Genomic DNA, 20,467 nt, shown 5'->3' on the forward strand with positions numbered 1-20,467 from the left:
GGTAAAATTTACTATAGTTTACCAGGATTGAAACTTCTTTTCAAAATCAATTGCATTATCTTAGACAACTTTCTGAATTTCAGCTGGAAAATTACTTTCACTCTTTTCTCATATGATCAGAGCTGCTGTTGCTTGCATCTATAACTGTGCTTGTATACAACTGAAAGCTAAAGACATATTATCTTGAACTGTACTAAGTGCTTCTACTATTAACTTGTGGTCTTAGTCTCTGGCCTTTTCTCACTTTGGCAGTACTTTTGAAATCTGCCACTGGCTAGTTCTTAATGCTAATAGAGATGACTGTAAAGGCTGCTTCAATTTTGCTAGGCTACCTGCTGCAGTGGCCAGCTTATTCATCAGTATTTCTGAATCAATTTAATTTAAAACTCTCAATTCTGTCTTTAATATCTCAGTTAGATCTTTTCTTATTCTGCACCTGAGGTATACTTATCTTTGTAACTACATTGTCTAGCTCTCAAAGGATGTTGTTAGGAAAGAGGAGCAGGCTGGTTGGATTTTTGAGATGTTAATTTTCATTAGCAACTCAACACCTTTGAGAGACTATTCTGGATTGAACAACAGTTGTTGTTCACTCACATTCTTCACTACGTAGGGGCCTATTTTGTACACTTCAGGTTCAAGTTTGGGTTGGGTCTGAACTACTTGAGTCTCAGTGTGGGTTGTATAAGGTCTTGCTGTTGTAAAAAGTGCAGTGTCTATTTTAAATTTAAATGAGAGCTTGATAGCATCTCGAGCTTAAAGGCAGGTCACTTCTGCAGGCTATATCAAGGTGAAATTACACTAACAGTCTGATTCACATAGGCTATCACAAACTTCTTGGTGCTTGTATACGGGAGAGGTTGAGACACTAATTGCATCTGGTCTCTCATAAGCCATCTCATTGACTACTTAGCACCTTATTTTGATTTCTTCTCTCTTGATCTCTTGAAGTGTCTACAGTTCTCGTTCTTGCTACTCTTGCTTCTCATATACTTGATCTTCATGAATTACTACAGTGGATAGCTTTAGATCTTTTATCTCAGAAAGTTCTTCTATGGATCTAGTATACTGATTAAAAGCCTGGGACAAAGCCATTCAGCATCACTTTGGATATAGGTATTCTCTAGTACTAAGACTCTAGTTATAATTATATACAAAACAATTCTGTAAATGAAATTACAAACTACCCCCGGCTGCAATATACTCATTTTGTCTGAGTAAGCTTAATCTCAGTTCATTGTCTCTTGATGGCACTCTCTAAGGGGCTTTCGTCACTCAAGAGTGGTGGATCTAGGCATTCTGCTCTTTGATCTTGATTGCGGTGAAGGTGGTGAGAAGTACTTGCAGTGGTCCCTCTCACTGTGGTTCTAAAGTCTTTTCTGCAAGAGGCTTAACATATATATAATCTTCAGACTGTATGTTATGTACTGGCCCATCGAACTCCCTGCTCCGAGTTCCAGCCACGTGTTTCTCAATTTCTCTGAGCTGTTTGCTTAAAGCCACCATGTAGGTGGCCAGTGTTACCTCCCCAATGTGGGTGGACATTCCCTTTTGTATTCTATATGGTCTTCCATAAAGCATTTCAAAAGGACTCAGCTTTCCTTTAGCCCGAGGTTTAGTTCGAATTTGCAATAGTGTCAGTGGAAGATCTTGGGGCTAGGGTAGATTAACTTCCTGCCCTAGTCTTATAATCGGCTGCTTAATCAAATGATTCATTTTCTCTACCTGGCTGCTTGATTGGGGGCGTTATGGAGTGTGAAGTTTTCAATCTATGCCCAGGTGGCTACTAATCTGTTGCACTACTTTGGAAATGAAATGTGATTCTCTATCCGAGAATATTGTGGCTGGAACTCTGAAGCGTGGTATTATTTCTTGTAATAATACCCTGGTCACTTCTCGAGCTTTGACAGTTTTGGCGGGGTATGCTTCTAGCTACCTTGAAAATGTATCTGTCAATACCAGTATATACCAATACCCTCCTTTCCTTGGGAGTTCTGAAAAGTCAATTTGCCACTGCTGTCCAGGCTCATGGCCTCTCTCAGTCTGACTGAGTTTCGGCCTGGGGGTATTTTTGGGGTTAGTCTGGAGGCAAGGATCTCACTGTCGGTTTACTTGAGTGATAGTGGCATATAAATTCTTGGCTACGATTCTTTCAATCAGATGTGTGTTCTAGAAAGCCTGTGGAAACTACTACTTCAAAGTCAAGACTTCATTTTGATGCACTCTATAATACTGGCAGCCTTGGTCATTCTGGGAAAGGAGCAACACTTTATAAAAGCTTTTAAGTAGTTAGGTCCTAGTGTGTTTTCTAGTGCTCTTCTTTCACTAGTGACTATGAAAATGGGAAGGGATTACTAGCTCTCTTTCAATGGTAGCCCACTCTTTATGGTTGCATGTCTCTTTTGATTAGTATTATTATATTCTGGCTTACCTTCAAGGAAAATCTGTCCATAATTACCTCACCTTTTGCTGATTTCTTTGCTTCTCCATCTGCCAGCTTATTTCTTTCTTTTAATTCTGAGTTCATTCTCTGGTGTGCCTTAATATGTCTTTTCAGGCAGCTGAACTGCATCTAGCAGCTGGATTGTCTCTTCTTTCTTTGTGAGGTTAGCAGTCTCTTCTCTTTCTAGATGGCTCCATGTGCATGCACGACTCTGAATGCATAACTTAAATCTGTATAGATGTTTATTTTCTTTTCTTTTTGCTGTTTCTAAGGCATGGGTCAGGGCATTTATCTCAGCCTTCTGTGCAGAGGTACCTGTTGGTAAGGGTCTAGACTCTATTACCTCTCTGCAGGTAGTCACTGTGTACTTAGCATGTCACTTTCTACTGGCAATGTAGCTGCTCCTGTCAGTGAACTAGGTCTCTGCATTGTCTAGAGGAGTGTCTTTCAAGTCTGAGCATCTGGAGTAAGTAGCTTTAATGGTCTTTAGGCAATCGTGGTGTACTGCTTCTCTTTGATTCTATTGAGAAAAGAAGCTGGGTTGACAATATTAGTCACTACTATCTCTACATCATCTTGCTCTACTATGATGGCTTGGTATTTCAGGAACTTCTATGGTGAGAACTAGTGGCTACCCTTTACTGCCTGTACTGCGGACACTGTATGGGAAAATAGCACAGTCATTTTTGTCCCAGGGTAAACTTGGGTGTCTCCTGAATATTCAGCACGACTGCTGCTACAGCTCTGAGGCAACCTGGCCATCCTTTGGCTGTTGCATCTAGTTGCTAAGAGAAGTAAGCAACTGTCTTGAGCTAGTATTCCCAGGGCAATTCCTTGTCTTTCATGGGAAAATAGAAAGAATGGTTTACTTACATCTGGAAGTCTCAAAGCTGGAGCTGACATGAGGGCACTCTTTAGCTGGTGAAAGGCCCATGTGGCTTCTTTTGTCCACTGGAGATCTCTGTTTCCATTGGCAATAAGAGCATAGAGGGGTCTGATAAGCAGTCAATAATTATAAACTCACAGCTGGCACTACCTTGCCATGCCTAAGAAGGTTCGGAGTTCCTTGTTGTCTGGGGTTTCGGGGTTTGGCATATGGCTTCCCTGCCCTAAAGTCCGTTGCCTAGCACTCACCTCGTACCCCAGGTAGATTACTTTCTTTTTTACTACCTGTGCCTTTTTCTTTGATACTCTGTATCCTTGGAGTCTTAGGAAATTTTAAAGGCTTACTGTCTAGGGCACACATGCTTCTTTTGTCTGAGTGGCTACTAGAAGATCATCTATGTACTGCAAGAGCCTTTCTTCTTCTTGTGGAGCTTCTCAGGACTCTGGATCTTTGCAAGTTGTTCTCCAATCAGAGTGGGGGAATTTTTGAAGCCTTCAGGCACATGGACCATGTGAGCTGTGTTTTGCACTGCTTCTAGGGCTTTCTCATTCGAATGCAAAAATTTTCTGGCTGGCTTCGTGGATAGGGAGGCAAAAGAAGGAATCTCTCGGGTCTAAAACAGTAAACCAGGTTAGCTCAGGTGTTAAACAAGTTAGTAAAGTTTATGGATTTCCTACCACAGGGTATAAATTCTTTGTTATCTTATTGACAGCCCTCAATCCAGTACTATCCATTATTGAGCTGATTTCTTCCCTATCTTCTTTTTGAGGGGGTACTGCTCAATTCTCACTGGTTGTGTTCTTTCCTTAAGCTTGATTACTATGGGGGGGGCATTTTTCACTTTCCTTGGTACAGCAGAGGCCTATACCTCCGAAAATACTTATTTACTTATTCTAATATCTCTTTATTAATGTCTTTCTTAATTTCAATGGCTGTTAATATTAAGCCTAACATCTTTATATTATTTGCTTCTAGAGTAACCTCCTCATTTGAGAATGTTTACCGATTTGAGCATATACAAAAGCTTCTAAGTACACGTTACTTTAAAGGTTTGCAAAAGTATGCCTTCTCAGACTGGCCAGTTGTTCTCCACACTACAACATAAACATTCTCTACAGGTACTAAAGCTTTATTTAAAACTGAATATATGGCCCCTGTATCAACTAAAATTCTACCCTTTTCTTTCTTCTGATCTCACTGCCTCTCACAGAGGGGTCTGTTACCTCTTAGTTCTGAATGAAATTGTACTGCTAGGAGGGGGATGGGTGCAAATGGGTATACTTTTGGAGCCTGAGTCCTCTTCCCTTTTGGGGAGGTCATCTTTATCCTTCCCCCCTTACCTTAGGAGGAGCTTGCAACAAATCATATGTACTCATTTTGCGAACTGTAATCGCTTTGCGTTTCAGCATGATAATCTTTGTCTGACTTCATACATTGCTGTCTTATGCTGCATGCTGAACAACACATTTGATTCGCCTTCTCTTTGCTTTGTTTTTTTTCTTTTTTTTTTTCAAGAGCTACACCAGTAGGTCAGAGGGAGCTCTGAACCCACAGTTACTCTGCCATTCTGGGTGATTTCTTAAGGCAAAAAATCATATCAGCATACGGGACTTTATCTCATTTACTTTCTCATTTTAAAACCGCATTAACTGCAATGAGGTATTATAAATCTTTTTATTTTCTGAGCCGCTCCTACTGGCAGCCTTGTCCCAGTGAGCCCCTCCCTAAAGTGTTTAGTTCAGGAACTTCTTTGCTCTGGTTAGTTCTCATTATCTCCTTCCCCTTATGCTATCTTGTTTCCCCCCAAGCCTCACAGTGTCTTTTCTCAGTTTTTCTTCATACACAAACATTCAGGTGGCAGGTATTAGATGTGATTCTCCACACACAAGCTTTAAGATCTCAGGTTCTGAATTGGCTTGATCAGGAACGTTTAATTTACACTTAAGACACAGAACAGCAATACCGGCGCCTCTCGCAAACTCTGCATTGCATACAAGGTGCCAGCCTCTCAATGCACTAAAAACTCCCAGGAATTGCTTGCAGGCTATCTCGTTTATTACTTTGGCGTTTATCACTTAACCTCTACGGCAGGTTGTTCTCAGTCTAAGCTTACTATAATACCTACTGAAGTCCCATAAACTCATTCATCTCTTCTATTTAAACTTTGTTTTACAAAATGTCAGTCTTTTTTATTTTCTCTTCTTGCACAATCTAATTAAAGCATTGTTTCTACTGACACTCACTTTACTGCCTTGCAAAAGGCTGTGCTTGTTACAGCAAAAACTCTGATATGCTCACAAACACAGACAGACACACACCTCTTATCTCAAATTCACTAGAGCCAGGGCTTGAATTGCTGTGGGGGGGAATTCTTGGAATTCCTTTAATTCACTTTACTACAGTTAAACATAAATCACCATATCATAGTTCTTCTGTGTAAAATGCTACACTTGTTGCAAACAAAATCTTAAAATCTCCACAAACACCACTATTCAATCCGAGAATCAAATTACTACAATGCGGGGGAAGAACCACACAAAATCACTGGGAAAGGGCATATCTCTCAAAGTGCTTACTTTTCTCAACACAACACAGCATACAATAATTCAGCATTTACTCACATCAGCTTTCTCTGGACACAATCAAAATAACAGCACACAGTAAAATTCTGGAGATCAAGTCCAAACTACCAGGGCAAAGGAACTCCTTGAGCTTGTACTCACGGTTAAAATGTGCCAAATCTACACAAATCACCACATTTAAACACAATAAATATCTTCACTGACGTTTCTCTACTTGTTCTACTTCTCCGCAGGGCACTCCCCGCCCCCACAGCCTGCCGCAGCCAGCGCCTCAAGCTTCACTCGGCCGCTTCAAACAAGGGTAGAACTCAACCCCCCCCCCCCCCCCCCCGTGCCATGGGTGAACTCACTTGTTCGCTCTCTTTTTCATACGCCACACACTCACACGATTACAGACACATTAACATTAACTACACAATGATACAGTGTCCGGACACCACACACACACACAGGTTCACTCGACCCACCCCCAGGGTCGGTAGCGGCCACTCTATCAGACAGTGAACCCCCGTCTCTAGTCCAGCTGCTCTATCAGCTGCATCCACAGGCCGAGCACCCAGACGTCTCTGAGTGACTTATTCAGCTGTCCTATCTCTCTTTATCCCCGGGGGTACCTCAATACATACCGTATCCTCCGCATACCAGCAGGTCCTTGTCTGTCTCCGCAGGAAGCAAGCCAAGATGAGCGGAGCTCCTCCGGGAAAATCCCGGGGCGCGCCTTGGAGGTCCGTCTATCCCTTCTGCCCCTGCGGGGACAGAGACGGTCCCATCTGGGGTGCCAGAATGTTTTGCGGAGATAATCAAAACTCCACAACTTTTGTGAAAGTTGTAAAGCCGGTATGTTTACTACAGCGCTGGATGCATTTGGGAATCGTTCCCCTAAAATGACATGCATACCTCTGGGAACTTCAGGTCTCTTTTTATCCCCCTCTCAAGATACATATGCTTACAATTTCACAATAGGTTCATACATATTCATTTTTACGAATTTCAAGTGACATTTGCTGCTAGTTCTTCTTTATCAGAAAGAATTCCTAGGTCAGGTTGACCTGCTCTCACAGCAGTCTCTCTGTCTCTCTCTATCACCTTCTGTCTGCCCCCCTTATCTCTGTCCTTCATTGAAGCAGTTTCCCTTGAGCCTAAGCCTTGCAGTCAGGCTACACAGACTCAAAGATGTACATTTCACCTAAATCAAAATGGATTTCTATTCTAGAGAATTTCTACTCTGTCTCACTACATCCCAGGAGCTGATGGCTCAGCTCATTATCAAGGCCAGATCATGCCTCAGGACCCTATCGGGGTGTGAGTTCGCATACATTTACCTCCCAGTGAAATCAGGTGAGCTGGAAGCTCTGCTCCAGACCAATGAACACCTCCAGTTTGCTCTTGACAGCTACCTATGTCAAATCTCTATCCATTTGCAGAAACATAAACAATTTAATGAGTGTTTTAATTTGGTCCCCAAATCATTAAAAAGTAGAACTCCTTTAAATGCACTGACTGTTTTTACTGTTGGCTCAAGAAGATCCCACAAGTCAGTTATGACTTGGAAAAATCCTGACACTCAGGAGTGGGTGTCTGATGTTCAAATTGTTCAGGGATCCCTGCAAATTGCAGAATTAGCAGCTGTTGTCAGAGCCTTTGAGAAGTTCAAACAACCCTACAATCTTGTTACTGATTTGGCCTATGTTGCTGGGATAGCTGAAAGAGCAGAACATTAAAAGTAGTGTCAAATCCAAATTTATATAGCTTGCTTTCAAAGCTCGTCTATCTCCTCTCCCACCGAGAGCAACCATATCACATTATGCATGTGAGGTCAAACACTGACCTCCCAGGACCATTTACAGAGGGCAACCGGAGGGCAGATGCTTTGGCCATGGCAGTGCAGACCACCCTACCAGACATTTTCAATCAGGCCAAATTGAGCCATCAGTTTTTCCACCAAAATGTGCCAGCCCTTGTCTGGATGTTTAAAATCACAAGGGAACAGGCAAGAGCAATCGTGGGCTCCTGCCTCAATTGCCAGGAGTTTGCGTTGCCCTCTATGGGGGCCGGGGTTAACCCCCAAGGCCTCGAAACTTTACAGCTGTGGCAAACAGAAGTCATATACTATACACCTTTTGGGAGACAAAAATACATTCATGTGTCTATAGATATATTCTCCGGGGCTGTATTCGCATCTGCCCACTCAGGAGAAAAAGCCAAAGATGTTGCCAAACACTTTCTTCTAGTGTTTTCTACACTAGGCATCCCCCAAGCCTTCAAAACAGATAATGGTCCTACTTACACCTCCAAAAATTTCAAACAGTTCCTAGATCAATGGGGAGTGAAACACACTACTGGCATTCCCCACTTCCCAGCAGGGCAATCCACTGTAGAGAGGGCTCACCGCACACTCAAGACAGTCCTTGACCAGCAGCGTGGGGGAGTTGAAACACTACCAAATGTAGAAAGATTATGTAAAGCTATGTTATCAACTTTCTTAATAATTCATTCACAGAGCCAAACCCCCCCATTATCAGGCACTTCTCCAACACTAGCAGAGCTTAACTCACTGAGAAACCCCCTGTGCTGATCAAAGACCCGGAATCCAAGCAAATAATGAGTCCATTTCCATTAGTTACTTGGGGCAGAAGGTATGCTTCTGTGTCCACAGAATCTGGCCTCAGGTGGATCCCCGGCAAGAATATCAAGCTGTTCATTGAATCACCAAGTGCAGCTCCCAGAGACACTTCCCCGGAACCTCAGAAGCAGGAAAGAGACCACACTCGGGCAGCATGGAGGACGAGAAGGAAAAAGACTAAACACAAAGGTCCCTCACAGAAGATGACCCTCCGCTGCTCCTGAAGACAAAAGACTCTCTGTTGAATTTTATTCACTCATTGTTTGCACTGTTACCCCCCTTTTTTTGTTGGTTTTACCTCTCTTTAGTTCGCTACACTGTTATCCTCCCTGTTTTCCCACCCCTTTTCTACTCAGTAAAAACTGAGGGGATAAGAGGGGCAGGTAGGAGGGGCTGTTAAAGTTACACAAATCTAAAAAAAAAATCCATTTTCTCAAACTACCCTCACTCCAAACATTACATTATTATATAATTGAAAACAAAAAAGCGAATCAGCATGCCAAAAGAGACCCTATTCTGAATTCGATGAAAACTGTGATAGCCAAGTTTATAATTGGAACAAACCAAAGAGAGTCGTGGTCTCAGTTTTCTTACCTTGGGTGGCTGCAGCTAAGGCTCTCAGTGAGCTTTCTTGTGGATGTGACAGCCTGGTCAGAGAGCACGAAAATGGGATTTGTTTTCTCACAGTGGACTTGTGAGACTTTTTAGGGAGTTATAGAGAAATGATAACTTGTTAGTATAAACAACCTGCAGGTGGTGTTTTCCTACTCTGTTTTTCTGTTCTTCTCAAGGACTGTTTGTGAGAAAGATGTTTTTATTAATTAGCCAATCAAGTAGAATGTGTCAAACTTATCTATAAAAGAAGAGAATTTTAGTATTAAAGTTGTTGTTCAGCAAACCAGCCTTCTGGTTGATTTGGGCCATTTCTTGCTCAATGGTGACACTTTCTCACCTGCAGTGTTGGCTTAGTAAGCAGGCAAACACTACCTCCACTGCACTCAGTGACCTGCTTAGTGACACTGAGGTTACCAGGCATGCAACATTGCAAAACAGAGACGCCATAGACTTTCTACTGCTTGCCCATGGACATGGCTGCCAAGACTTTGAAGGGATGTGCTGCCTCAACATCTCTTCACACTCAGAATCGGTCAGAACTCAGTACATCCTTCCGGGTGTCCAGAGTTGCCGAGGACCCTGTCGGGGGGCTTGGAGGCCTTGGCATGCTGCCCAGAACACCTGGGGATTTGATTTTGACCCTTGGAGCAAGTTGCCAACTTCGTATGAGGACATGAAAGTCACACAGGTTTGAATAGTGTAATAACAAAATGATCACAGGGTGAAAATGTAGATTTTAGGATTTTTGGTATGGGGGTTATGGGGACAAGATGGAGGAATCTGGGCATGTCTAACCTTTCTTCTTCTTGTTCTCCATTTTCTGCAGTGATGTTGGCACTTTGGGATTGGTCTAGAGTAGAAGTGCACTGTCTAACATAGGTGATAGGTATTGGGAATTAAGTGTAAATATGATATACGTAGTTTGTAGTATAAAAGGACAACACCGCCTCGGGGGCAGTCAGAGTGCTCGTGGCTGCCTTGCTGAGCAGATTTCGGCTGGGCAGAAAGAAAATTTTATAGATAAGAATTAATAAACAACCTCAAGACCGAAAAGTGAAGAGTCCAGACTCGTTCTTCAGTTGCGTAGGCCAAAGCAGAGACATCCTACGCATCTCGGGGCAGCAATTATCAACAGCAACCCAAGAAGAATCCATCCACACAAGCATCCAGAAGCTGAGGGAGCAAATAAAGGACTTAAAGTTGGAAAAATACCCAGATTGGATCAATGATCTTTTTGGACAGTGGGGTTTCAAAGGATGGGTTGCATCTTTTGTCAAAGGAATTTTTTGGATTGTAATAATTGTTTTTATTGTCTTAGTCATGTTTCCCTGTCTAGTTAAGTGTATGCAGAAGTCCACTGGGGAGGTCTTCTTAGTAAGAAAAAAAAAAGGGAGTTGTAGCATCCCATGAACTCACTCCTCTCAGTCAATTCCCAAGTCCTCTGCCCTGGCAATGGCAGTGACTACCTACCATAGAGTAGTCCTCCTGGGGGAAAAGACAGACTCCCACATGGACTTCGCCTGGTTTCCCCTTTCCCTGTCCCCTCACTGGCTTAGTACCACAGGTGGCTGCCCCGGCTCCCCTAGAGACCAATCCCCTTTGCCCTGCCCTTAGCTCCACCCCCCACCCCTTCCCCTTCTTAAGCTGCCTCCACCACGTGGTTGCCCTCTTTCTCATTGGGTTCCCTTCAGCCACATGTGATATACTTCACTGGAATCAAACCTTGCTAAAAGGAACCTTTCTTGCCTCTCTCGCTGAGCCAGATGTGGTGAGTGTTGTGTGGAGATCTGACTGCACTGCCTGAATGTTAACCCAACCTGCTTTTCTACAGGAGAGGTTTGTTGGGAACAAATAATAGGCAGCAGCACCCACCATTCAACACCCGCATTTTTAGGTTACCCAGGATAGCCTACAAGACCTTTCTGGACTCTCCAGAAACGGCCAAACCTGTGTGGTTGTGTTCCTTCCAGACAACATTGAGAGACATTAGCCACGGATGTGCTAGATAGCTCATTTATGCACAAGAATGAAGATGAGGAGCATTGAGAGCACTCAGAATGGCACTGAGAACTTCAGACGTGCTATGGAAACACAGCAGCAAGCCCCTGCCTGAGCCTCAGAAGAAATGGCTCATGTCATCCCTTCCCTTCCAAAAGCTTTGACACTTGTTGACGTAGTCAACTAACTCTGGAAGAAGAGTGGAGACCTCAAAGAGAACTCAACTACTGCAATTTTCACAAAAAATAGTGTCAGAAACTCTCCCTTAATCGGGAAGACCAGCATCACCCTGTCTACTCTACACAAATGAAAAGTGAGGGTGACAAGATGTCATCTCATGTGAGTCACTAGTGATAGCAGGCCTAGAAGATACCTTCTTCCATCCTTGGTAAACAGCAACAATTTTCCTAAATCAGGCAGCAAAGCAGTGAAGCATTTCACTCCCAGATCTTCAGACACTCATGCAGGTAGCTGCTTCATGAGGCGAGGTCTTGCTTCATGAGATGTATCCCAAACAGAAGTCTCAAAGTTAAATCTATACATTAGCTAAAGGACTTGATTTCTTTTTCAGCAGTCCTCTCCAACTGTAACAGAACAGGACTGCATTCACTACACGGAGGGAGTGCCACTCAGCAATTACAGGCAGAAAACCATTAAGTGACTGGTTTTCTTAGAGCTGCTCTTTGATCATGGGCAGGTCACCCCAGCTAAAGATTTCATTTCTTCCTCTGTCAGGCAGGGCTACACCAACCTATATTGACTGGCAAAGCCTCAGAGTAACTCCCCATCTTTTACTTTCTCTTTTTCTTTTGGAAACAACAGTGATTGCAGCATCTGCCAGCACCCACTTGTCCCAACAGGTCTTCAGCATGGTGGCCAATCTCAATGAAATTCAGTGTACAAACTGGACTTGGACTATAACACAAGCAGATCAATGAGATGGAGAACCTCAAACTGCCCCCAGGATCATTCCTCACATTTTGCTTCAGATCTGAACCCAAGGATGGGCAACTAAAGCCAGACACAGGCTGTCTACCAGCATGGGGAAATGAATTACATCTTTTGTCAAGAGATCCTGCCAGCCTCTTCACAAGCGGTACTCCCTCGCTCTGCAGAGCTGATCTGGTTAGTCAAGGATTTGGGGCATTACATGCTTCCTGCTGTTGTCAGCAGATTTAAGACAGCAAGAAGACACCTTCACTGCTGACTTGAGAAGTTTATATGACAGCAGTGCTGGTTGCAGGAGCCTCAGTCCAACTCTGGACCTAGTGATGTGGCCCCTATCCAAGACCATGATCACTTGCCACCTGCTTCTGCAGCATCCATAGAGGAGAATCTCCTGGTGTTTGATCCCAAGAAGCACAGATGCCTGCAAAAAAAAATTTCTGGAATTTCAAGAAAAATCTGCACTGATACTTTGGCTTTTCTACTTTCTATAAAATTAAGTTCTACTCTGCATTGAAATCTGCTGTTTCCCAAGAGACAACATTCACATATCACCCCATCCCTCCTACTGCCTTTGCTTTGGCAATGTAGCAGCTTTTCTAGCCATGACTACATGCCAAGGGCATGTACTTATAGGACAAGGGGGAATAGCTTCGCACTGAAAGAGGGCAGGTTTAGATTAGATATTAGGAAGAAATTCTTCATTGTGAGGATGGTGAGGCACTGGAACAGGTTGTCCAGAGAGGTCATAGATGCCCTATCCTTGGAAGTGTTTAAGGCCATGTTGGATGGGGCTTTAAGCAACCTGGTCTAGTTGAAGGTGTCCTTGCCCATGACAGGGGGGTTGGAATGAGGTGGTCTTAAGGTCCCTTTCAACCAAAGCCATTCTAAGATTCTGTTAAAAACTTCATGAAAGGAAGTTGTTTGACCCTGAGGTTGGAGCATGGTGCTAATAACATCCAAGGTCATGTATTCGATCCCTGCATGGGCCATTAACTTAAGAGTTGGACTTGATGATCCTTGTGGGACCCTTCCAACTCAGAATATGCTGTGATTCTGTGATATAGTTGGAAGCCAAGTGCTCATCATCAAAGGGGGTTTTGAGGTTCAGGCAAGACACATGGAAAAGAGACGCAAAAGATTTAAGTGGATCTGCTCTGCTCTCACCCCACACACAGCAGTCAAAGATACCTCCTCAGATGCAGGCAGGTCAGATGTCCTCATGATATAAAGCATGTTCTGCCTTTAAATGTTTTGGTACTAGCACAGCATTGCACTTCTTTGAGTCACTGAGATATTTGTGATAGTTTCTTGTGATACATTTGATTTTGTGTGAATTTCTTATGCTTTCCTTATCAGTAAGGCTTGGGCTTCAGTTCAGACAACCTTTGGCAGAACGTGCCAGATTCAGTAACAGTGGTACACAATACCTGTAAAGCCCTCTACATCTCCACACTACCAAACAGCATGGGACACTCAATAGCTTATAATCACAGAATAGTTTGGGTTGGAAGGGACCTTAAAGATCATCTAGTTCCAACCCCCTGCCATGGTCAAGGACACCTTCCAGTAGACCAGGTTGCTCAGAGCTCCATCTAACCTGGCCTTGAACACTGCTAGGTATGGGGCAGCCACAGCTTCTCTGGGCAACCTATGCCAATGCCTTATCACCCTCACAGGAAAGAGTGTATTCAGAATATGTAATCTAAACTTGCTCTCTGTCAGTTTGAAGCCATTCTCCCTTGTCCTGTCACTACATACCCTTATAAAAAGTTTTATGCTGTTAACTTGATAGCCCACCACCTCTGCCTGCCACAGTCATGCTGCTGTTTCTACTGGCTTAATGGGAAGGCAAGCCATCTCCTCCACCGCCAGCTCCTCAGGGAGGAGAGAAGGATGCTACAAGCAGGATGTAGGATAATCCAGATGTGATCCGCACACCCTCCTTCACTGCTCAGTAGATAGTCAACATGACCATCAACGGGAGAAACCTCTGATGTCCCCAATCATGCACCAAGTCCCTGCTGCACCTGGTGGGACATGGACACACATGCAAATAAGCAGTAAAATAAAGGCAGTCCTATTTACTGCCAACAACACAGGCTTTTGTTTGGTGATGATAGGTGAAAGCCAGCCACCATGGGGGAAGTGATGGACTTGGCCAGGAAGTAGGATTTTTAGCTCTCCCTCTCCCATCACCTGGAGAAATGTGACAAACTCACAGAGTTACTGTTTTTTGTTCATGCCCTTTACATAAGGGGAGCCTGGGATAGAGCTGTCATGTACCAAGAGCTCTGCTGGCTGTCTAAACATGTACCATACCAGAAGTCTTTTACTTAATGAATTGGTCTCCAAATTATATCAAAGAGCTTCCTACTTGCAACAGCCTCACAAGGGGAATGCAAATAAAGTATTATATAAAATCTTCCCATTGGGTCTTTTTAGGAAAAAAAATTCAAACATAAAAAGATTCTAAATTATTCCATTATCTAAACTTTCCTCCTTTATAGAGGTAATGCGCTGCTCAGATATTATCTTGCGTACCTCAATGGAGTAGTCTTCACCCCAGAGGCTCACACGGTGCTAGCACACCTGGTGAGTATCGCTCAAACACAGCAGAGCTTAGCAGAGCACAGCCATGCCATGCCGTGCCATGCAGCAAACAAATGTTCACAGGAGGAAACAAGAATTATAGATGAGCTGAATGTAGTTGTGAGGCCAGGATTTTCTCAGCACACCAGGAGTTCACAAAATGCATCTCATGAGATCCCCCATCAGCAGATCATCCTCTTGCAGTGACCTGCCCAGAGAATTGGAAAGACCAGATTAAAAGGCTTCTAGAGGGAATTTTCTCCATTTGTAAGCCACTACTTTGTATGGGATGCACAAGTGCCGATCTCCCACAGCTGCTAATAGCAGATGTTTCACCAAGCAGTGAAAAATCAACAGCCAGAAATTATAATAAACTGCACCTAGTCCTCACCAGCAGCATTTCACTCATATATCAGCAACAGCAAGAGAAATGCTTGCCTGAACAGAAGAATGATAGCTTGCAGCTCCTCTTTGGTGCCAAGGAAAATTTGTTACTCACTGTTAAAGGAAACCAAACATGGAGAGAGATAATTACTAGCTCTGCTGCAGGCTGGGAGAGAGCCCAAACACAGGGAAAACAGCTTGGGCATTGGTGAATGGTATTTGTATGCAGAAAGCAAGTTCCCTGTTTGAGGAGATCAAATAGGTTTAATTCAAAGGAAAAAAACCCACAAAACACCACCCCTCCCCATATGTTGGAACAAAAGAGTGCACAGCATAAGGCAGATGGAAGATGTCGGGGCTGTGTTGATTGGAGTCAGGTAAGCATCACTCATGTATGACTCCTGCATCCTCCTGTAGTACCCACCAGCTCAGCACATTAGCTGAGCCTTTGGGTGAAGAGCAAGGGACCTTCTACCCCCAGGGTAAACATCTAGTCTTCTTATCACCCTTAGCAACCCAAGGAGGCTCAATGGAAATGGCTAGCTTCACAGCTGAATATCAAGCAGCCAGCTGGAACATGGATGAGGTTTTGATGGTGAATATTTCTGAGCAGATCAAAACTATATAAAATTAGGTCCACAATTTCTTTTGGCACCTTCAGAGGTTCATCTGAAGCAGCATTTCCATACAGCATGCACCTTCCTACACAACAAGATCTTGTCTTTGTCAGACACAGGTGTTGGTATAGATATTCCCAGCATCCTTGCATCCAGACCCATGGCAGGGAGGGCATTCATGAGCCCCCATCCCACAGCCAAGCAGTTTCCATCACGTCTCTGTGCAGGAAGAAATTGTACCCAAAATAAAGTTGCAATAGGCACTGCTCTGACTGACACAGCCTCTTGTACACCTTGCAAGAGGCTCCCAGGTTTCTTCTCATGGATCCCACTCGTGGGACTGAAGCCTGGAGGACATCAAGCAAGGCAAGAGCACCAAAATCACCAGCCTGAAGCCCCTTCTCCAGGTGGCATATATATCAGCCACAGTTACTGCAAATGCCACTTCACCCTTTCCTCAGCTGCCTCAGTCTCAAATCTCCTCAGGCAAACACTGTTCTTACAGTCGATGGCCTCATGGTGGCACAGTAGCTCCTTAACCAGATGACAATGGTCAGAGCCATTCCTCTACCCTACCCAACCCTCTCCCATACTAGTGCTCACGCAGAGGAGGGACAGCCACCTCCAACAGCACTTAGTAAATACTGTTCACTGACGTTCACACCATGTACAACCACCCAAACCAACTTACACCTGGCTTCTGTCATTGTACACCAAACAGGTTCTTGGCACATACAATTTTGCTTCTCCCAATTCACTCCCTCGGCTATTTAATCCTCTTCCCTACAACATCGTCCTTGTGTTGTGACATATAACCAAGAAGCACAGCTACACAAAGATCGCTCATCCCAGCTACATCTCATACTTTCAAGTCAGCTTCGATGCTCCAAATAGGTTGCTTTCACAGGTGGCCACAAGAAGCTCTTCAGCAATAAATGAGACACTCCATATTTTTTCCCTTTTATCACAGAGCAATAAGCTCCTGGTCAAAAAATCCATCCTCACATTGGGATGTTGCTCATCTTCCATGGTTTGGGTGGGAATGAGCTTTCAGATGCCAGAGGGACACATCTCCCTGCCATGGGAAAGGGAAAGTTGGCAGCATGGGCAGGCTTCATGATGATGCATGAGACAGTACAAGAACAAAAGCAAAAGTTTGGTGAGGAAGAGCTAAACACAACCCCTACCTGACTGTGTTCATGAGACGATGAGCCCTTCCCTTGGGATAGGGAACAGCTGCCATCAAGCTGCTCACTACAATACGCTGTCCACTGTAATAGGGATAAAAAAAGGCATTGTATAAAATAATAGCCAGGAGAAAACTGCTGTGTCTGTCCACAGCACACAGCAAACACCATCTGGCTGCAGGCATCACAATACATGTGCAGCACTCCCTCATTTTAGAGGATCATCCCAAAGGCTTTGGCTAGGAAACACTCCACCTGCTGATGGCAAGCAGAGGGAAGATGCAGGAACAATTACAGGAAGGCACCTGAAATGATGCTTTGCAATAAAATCCATCCCCACTATTTCCTAGCAGACTCCATCAGTGTTTGGTATCTCAGGCATGTGGTATGCACCAAGGTGACTTGACTTGATAACCCTTTACTATGGAGTCTTCCACGGAAAGTTGGGAAATTTCTGCTTTTCCCAACTCCATTCACTTCAGGGACAGATATGAGCCCTGAGCTTCTAGAAAAACTGTGGTTTTATTTTAAATAAAACAGAAAATGTGGCAACTGTGACGTACCACTGGATGACAGCACTACTCTCACACCGGCTTTGCCCCATGGTGAAGAACGTGGACATCAGGGGACTTCCCAGACATGGGGGACCATGAGCTGCTTAGGTCAGCTTCCCCCAAGGTGCCTCCACAAAAATAATTCAGTTTTGGGTAATTTGTTTTGTTGGGGATTTTCCCTCGAAGAAAGGGCTGCATCATACTGAGGAAAACATAATATTTTTAAAAAGCATTTTTCATTAAACAAATATAAAGGATGCTGCTTAATCCTAAAGTCATTTTGTCACCCCTACCAACAAAGCTGAGACTGAACCTCGGTGACCATCCCCATTTCTGAAGTCTTTCATCCTGGAAGTCTTTGGCTGCTCCAGAGAGACTCACTGCTTGGATGCCATCACCAAGGCCGACGAGTCAAGAAAATGAACAGTCAATTTCATACAAGCAGCAACCACCTGAGAGCTCTTTGACAGGTATGGATGAGGCCACAAAATAAGAGGAAGAGCCACCAATAGAACTGCCCATGATCCCTACACAGCTCTGCCCTTATTGGTTCTAGCTCACAGATGGAGGACCTCAGCCTCCTCTCATTAAAGAGCTGCTCATCACTCTCCTGCTACCTCTGCTGACCTACCTGGAGAAGCTCATGATACTATCATGCTTGAGAGCCTTCTACTACACCTATCCCCATCACCTTTAACAATTTGGAGTGCAACCACATGCCTGGAAAGGTTTCCCAAGGTACAGCTCAACTATTATTATGTCTACAGCCAAAAAAAAATTACATTTTCCCTCTGACTTTCCTCTCTTTCCTGGTGGGAGCAAGGTTGGAGACATCCCCACCATAGGAACATCCACACCTTGGAATTTTCTAGACTGGTGATGGATTCAGCCCTGCTGTGAGCGGTATGGAGGATGAAGCAGCATACAGTGTGCCTTCCATTCCTTCCCCCAGCACAGAGAGGTTATCGGGGGATGTGGTACCATCTGAGCATCTCACACACATGGGTAAGTGGATTTATCCTCTCTCAGACAGGAAAAACAATTTTACAGCCACAAGGAAAAGAACTACAGAGAGATTAAGCAACTTGCCCAACATTAAAGATTAAGTTGCCAGCAGAAACTCACAGTTAAAAACAATTTTCTTGGTCTCAGTCCAGTGCCTTCCCTCTAAACCCATTCTTTTTCCTCTGGCTCTCATTAAGAGGGAACATGCCACTTTCAATCAGGCTGGCTTCCACCAGGGTTACTCCAGCAAGCTTCAGGATATAAGAGTGTTTATTCCTTGCTTTGCTAAGAAGTGATCAGGAAGAGAAAATCAGAAATTAAAATTCCTGATTATTTCTTATCCAAATTTGGGATATGGAGTGGAAAAAATATCTTTGGGAGATGAGAATTCCTTCTTAATGCATCCTTTAAGGCAGTAAACTGTAGTGACTGCAGAGACTTCATGGTTGCATGAAGCATGTTGAGGACAATTGAGTCTGTAGGATGGTCTTCTTGTGTGAAGATTGGGTTTAACTTGGATCAATCAATCGGTCAAGTACTTATGTCCTGAAAGACTTCATGTATTCATAGAATCATAGAATCCTAGAATGGCCTGGATTGGAAGGAACCTTCAAAGCTCATCTAGTTCCAACCCCCTTGCCATGGGCAGGGACACCTTCAACCAGACCAGGTTGCTCAAAGCCCCATCCAACCTGACCTTGAACACTTCCAATGATGCACCTTGAGACCATAAAACCCAAAACTCAGTTGGCAGGAGACCTCTACCAGCTGGTTAGAGACCTCATATATAGCTGTGCAAGCAAGCTGCCCCAAATCTTGCGTTTTACTACATCCTGCTTAAACTGGACGTGCATCCCCAATCCAGGCGGTAAGCCACCAGCATTTGCCAGCCCCTCTCCCATCCCACAATGTGCCCTTTGTCCACCTACCTGTGAGATGTGGGACTGTGTCTTCTTGCTCTCACCATCCCCCTCCATTTTATCCATCAGCAGCCCCTGGACCTGGTACTCCAGGACATAGCTGTCAATGAAACGCTCCAGCTCCTCAATCTCTTGAGAGTGGCTGCTCCCTGCCTCTGAGGAGGCTGATGCCACTAACGAGTTCTCCATCCCTTCAGGAGAGATGTCAAGAACAGAGGGGGCCTGAGAAAGCAAAATAAAAAAGAGCAAGAAATTATTTTCCACTAATTATAAAAAGGTTAAAAAAACAGGAGCTGAAGCTTATTGGTTTCCAGGGACAGGATATTTTTTTGCTGTACATCTACATTTCCAGTAATATTTAATAATAATCCTAGGTGGTCATATTCAGAGTTTTCATGTGTGCAAAAAAAAAGTCTAATTTCTGTAATATTCCTACATCTAAGGACAACAGACAGTTTTCCTGTCCTCCTTAAAACCTAAACTACTGAAAACCTCCAGAAATGCACAAGAGGAGAACAAAATTAAAAAACTTAATTTGAAAAGTCCACAGCATTATCTGTGCTGGATAAGGGTGAGTAGCTGGGGATACTGGGCAAGGGTGTGAGGAAGAGGATGATAACTGAAAAGCTTCTCTAGGACAGTGGCAGTAAATGGTGCTGAGTCAATGATGTGACTGCAAATGGTCAAGAGAAGAGGTTTGCACATGGAGGTGAAACAGACATCCCACTAGAACCGATTTTTAAAACCTCTCTTTCTTCAGGACAATGGCTCTATAGAAGATATACAGGCTTTATGATGCTCTTCTCCTTCCTATTTTGTAGGAATGTGCCCCCTGTTGACAGAGTGACCAAATTATTCTTTGCTTAAAAAGGCAAAAAAACCAGAAGTTTCTCTCCCAATTTGGTACAAAAGATACCTCATAGGACCTTTGGGACTTCACCTCAGACCTGAGGCTGTCCGATTGGACAGAGGCCAAGAGGTCCTGCCTAGGTAATTCACTAGAAAAGGAAGAGAAAAAAGGAAATAACTGCTTTTGTGGGGTGTTTTAGCAGAAGCAAGAACCTCTTGCCCCTGGCTCGGTTTTTCTCTGATAGAGCTTTGTTATTTTGCCTTTTA

The 20,467-nt window shown here is 43.9% G+C and overlaps 1 protein-coding gene across 1 annotated transcript in view; it reads right to left on the reverse strand.

Annotated features, from left to right (window-relative positions):
- LOC129132424 (CBP80/20-dependent translation initiation factor-like) overlaps nucleotides 1-19,547 on the reverse strand; it is a 376,676-nt gene extending 357,129 nt beyond the window's left edge. The window contains 2 exon segments of the mRNA XM_077193174.1: nucleotides 16,899-16,956; nucleotides 19,361-19,547. Coding sequence (XP_077049289.1) covers nucleotides 16,899-16,956; nucleotides 19,361-19,540 — 238 coding nt within the window. The 5' untranslated portion in view covers nucleotides 19,541-19,547.
- Between the last annotated feature and the right edge of the window lie 920 nt (nucleotides 19,548-20,467).

This window comes from Agelaius phoeniceus, chromosome W, assembly GCF_051311805.1.
Source record: "Agelaius phoeniceus isolate bAgePho1 chromosome W, bAgePho1.hap1, whole genome shotgun sequence".
Lineage (NCBI taxonomy): Eukaryota > Metazoa > Chordata > Aves > Passeriformes > Icteridae > Agelaius > Agelaius phoeniceus.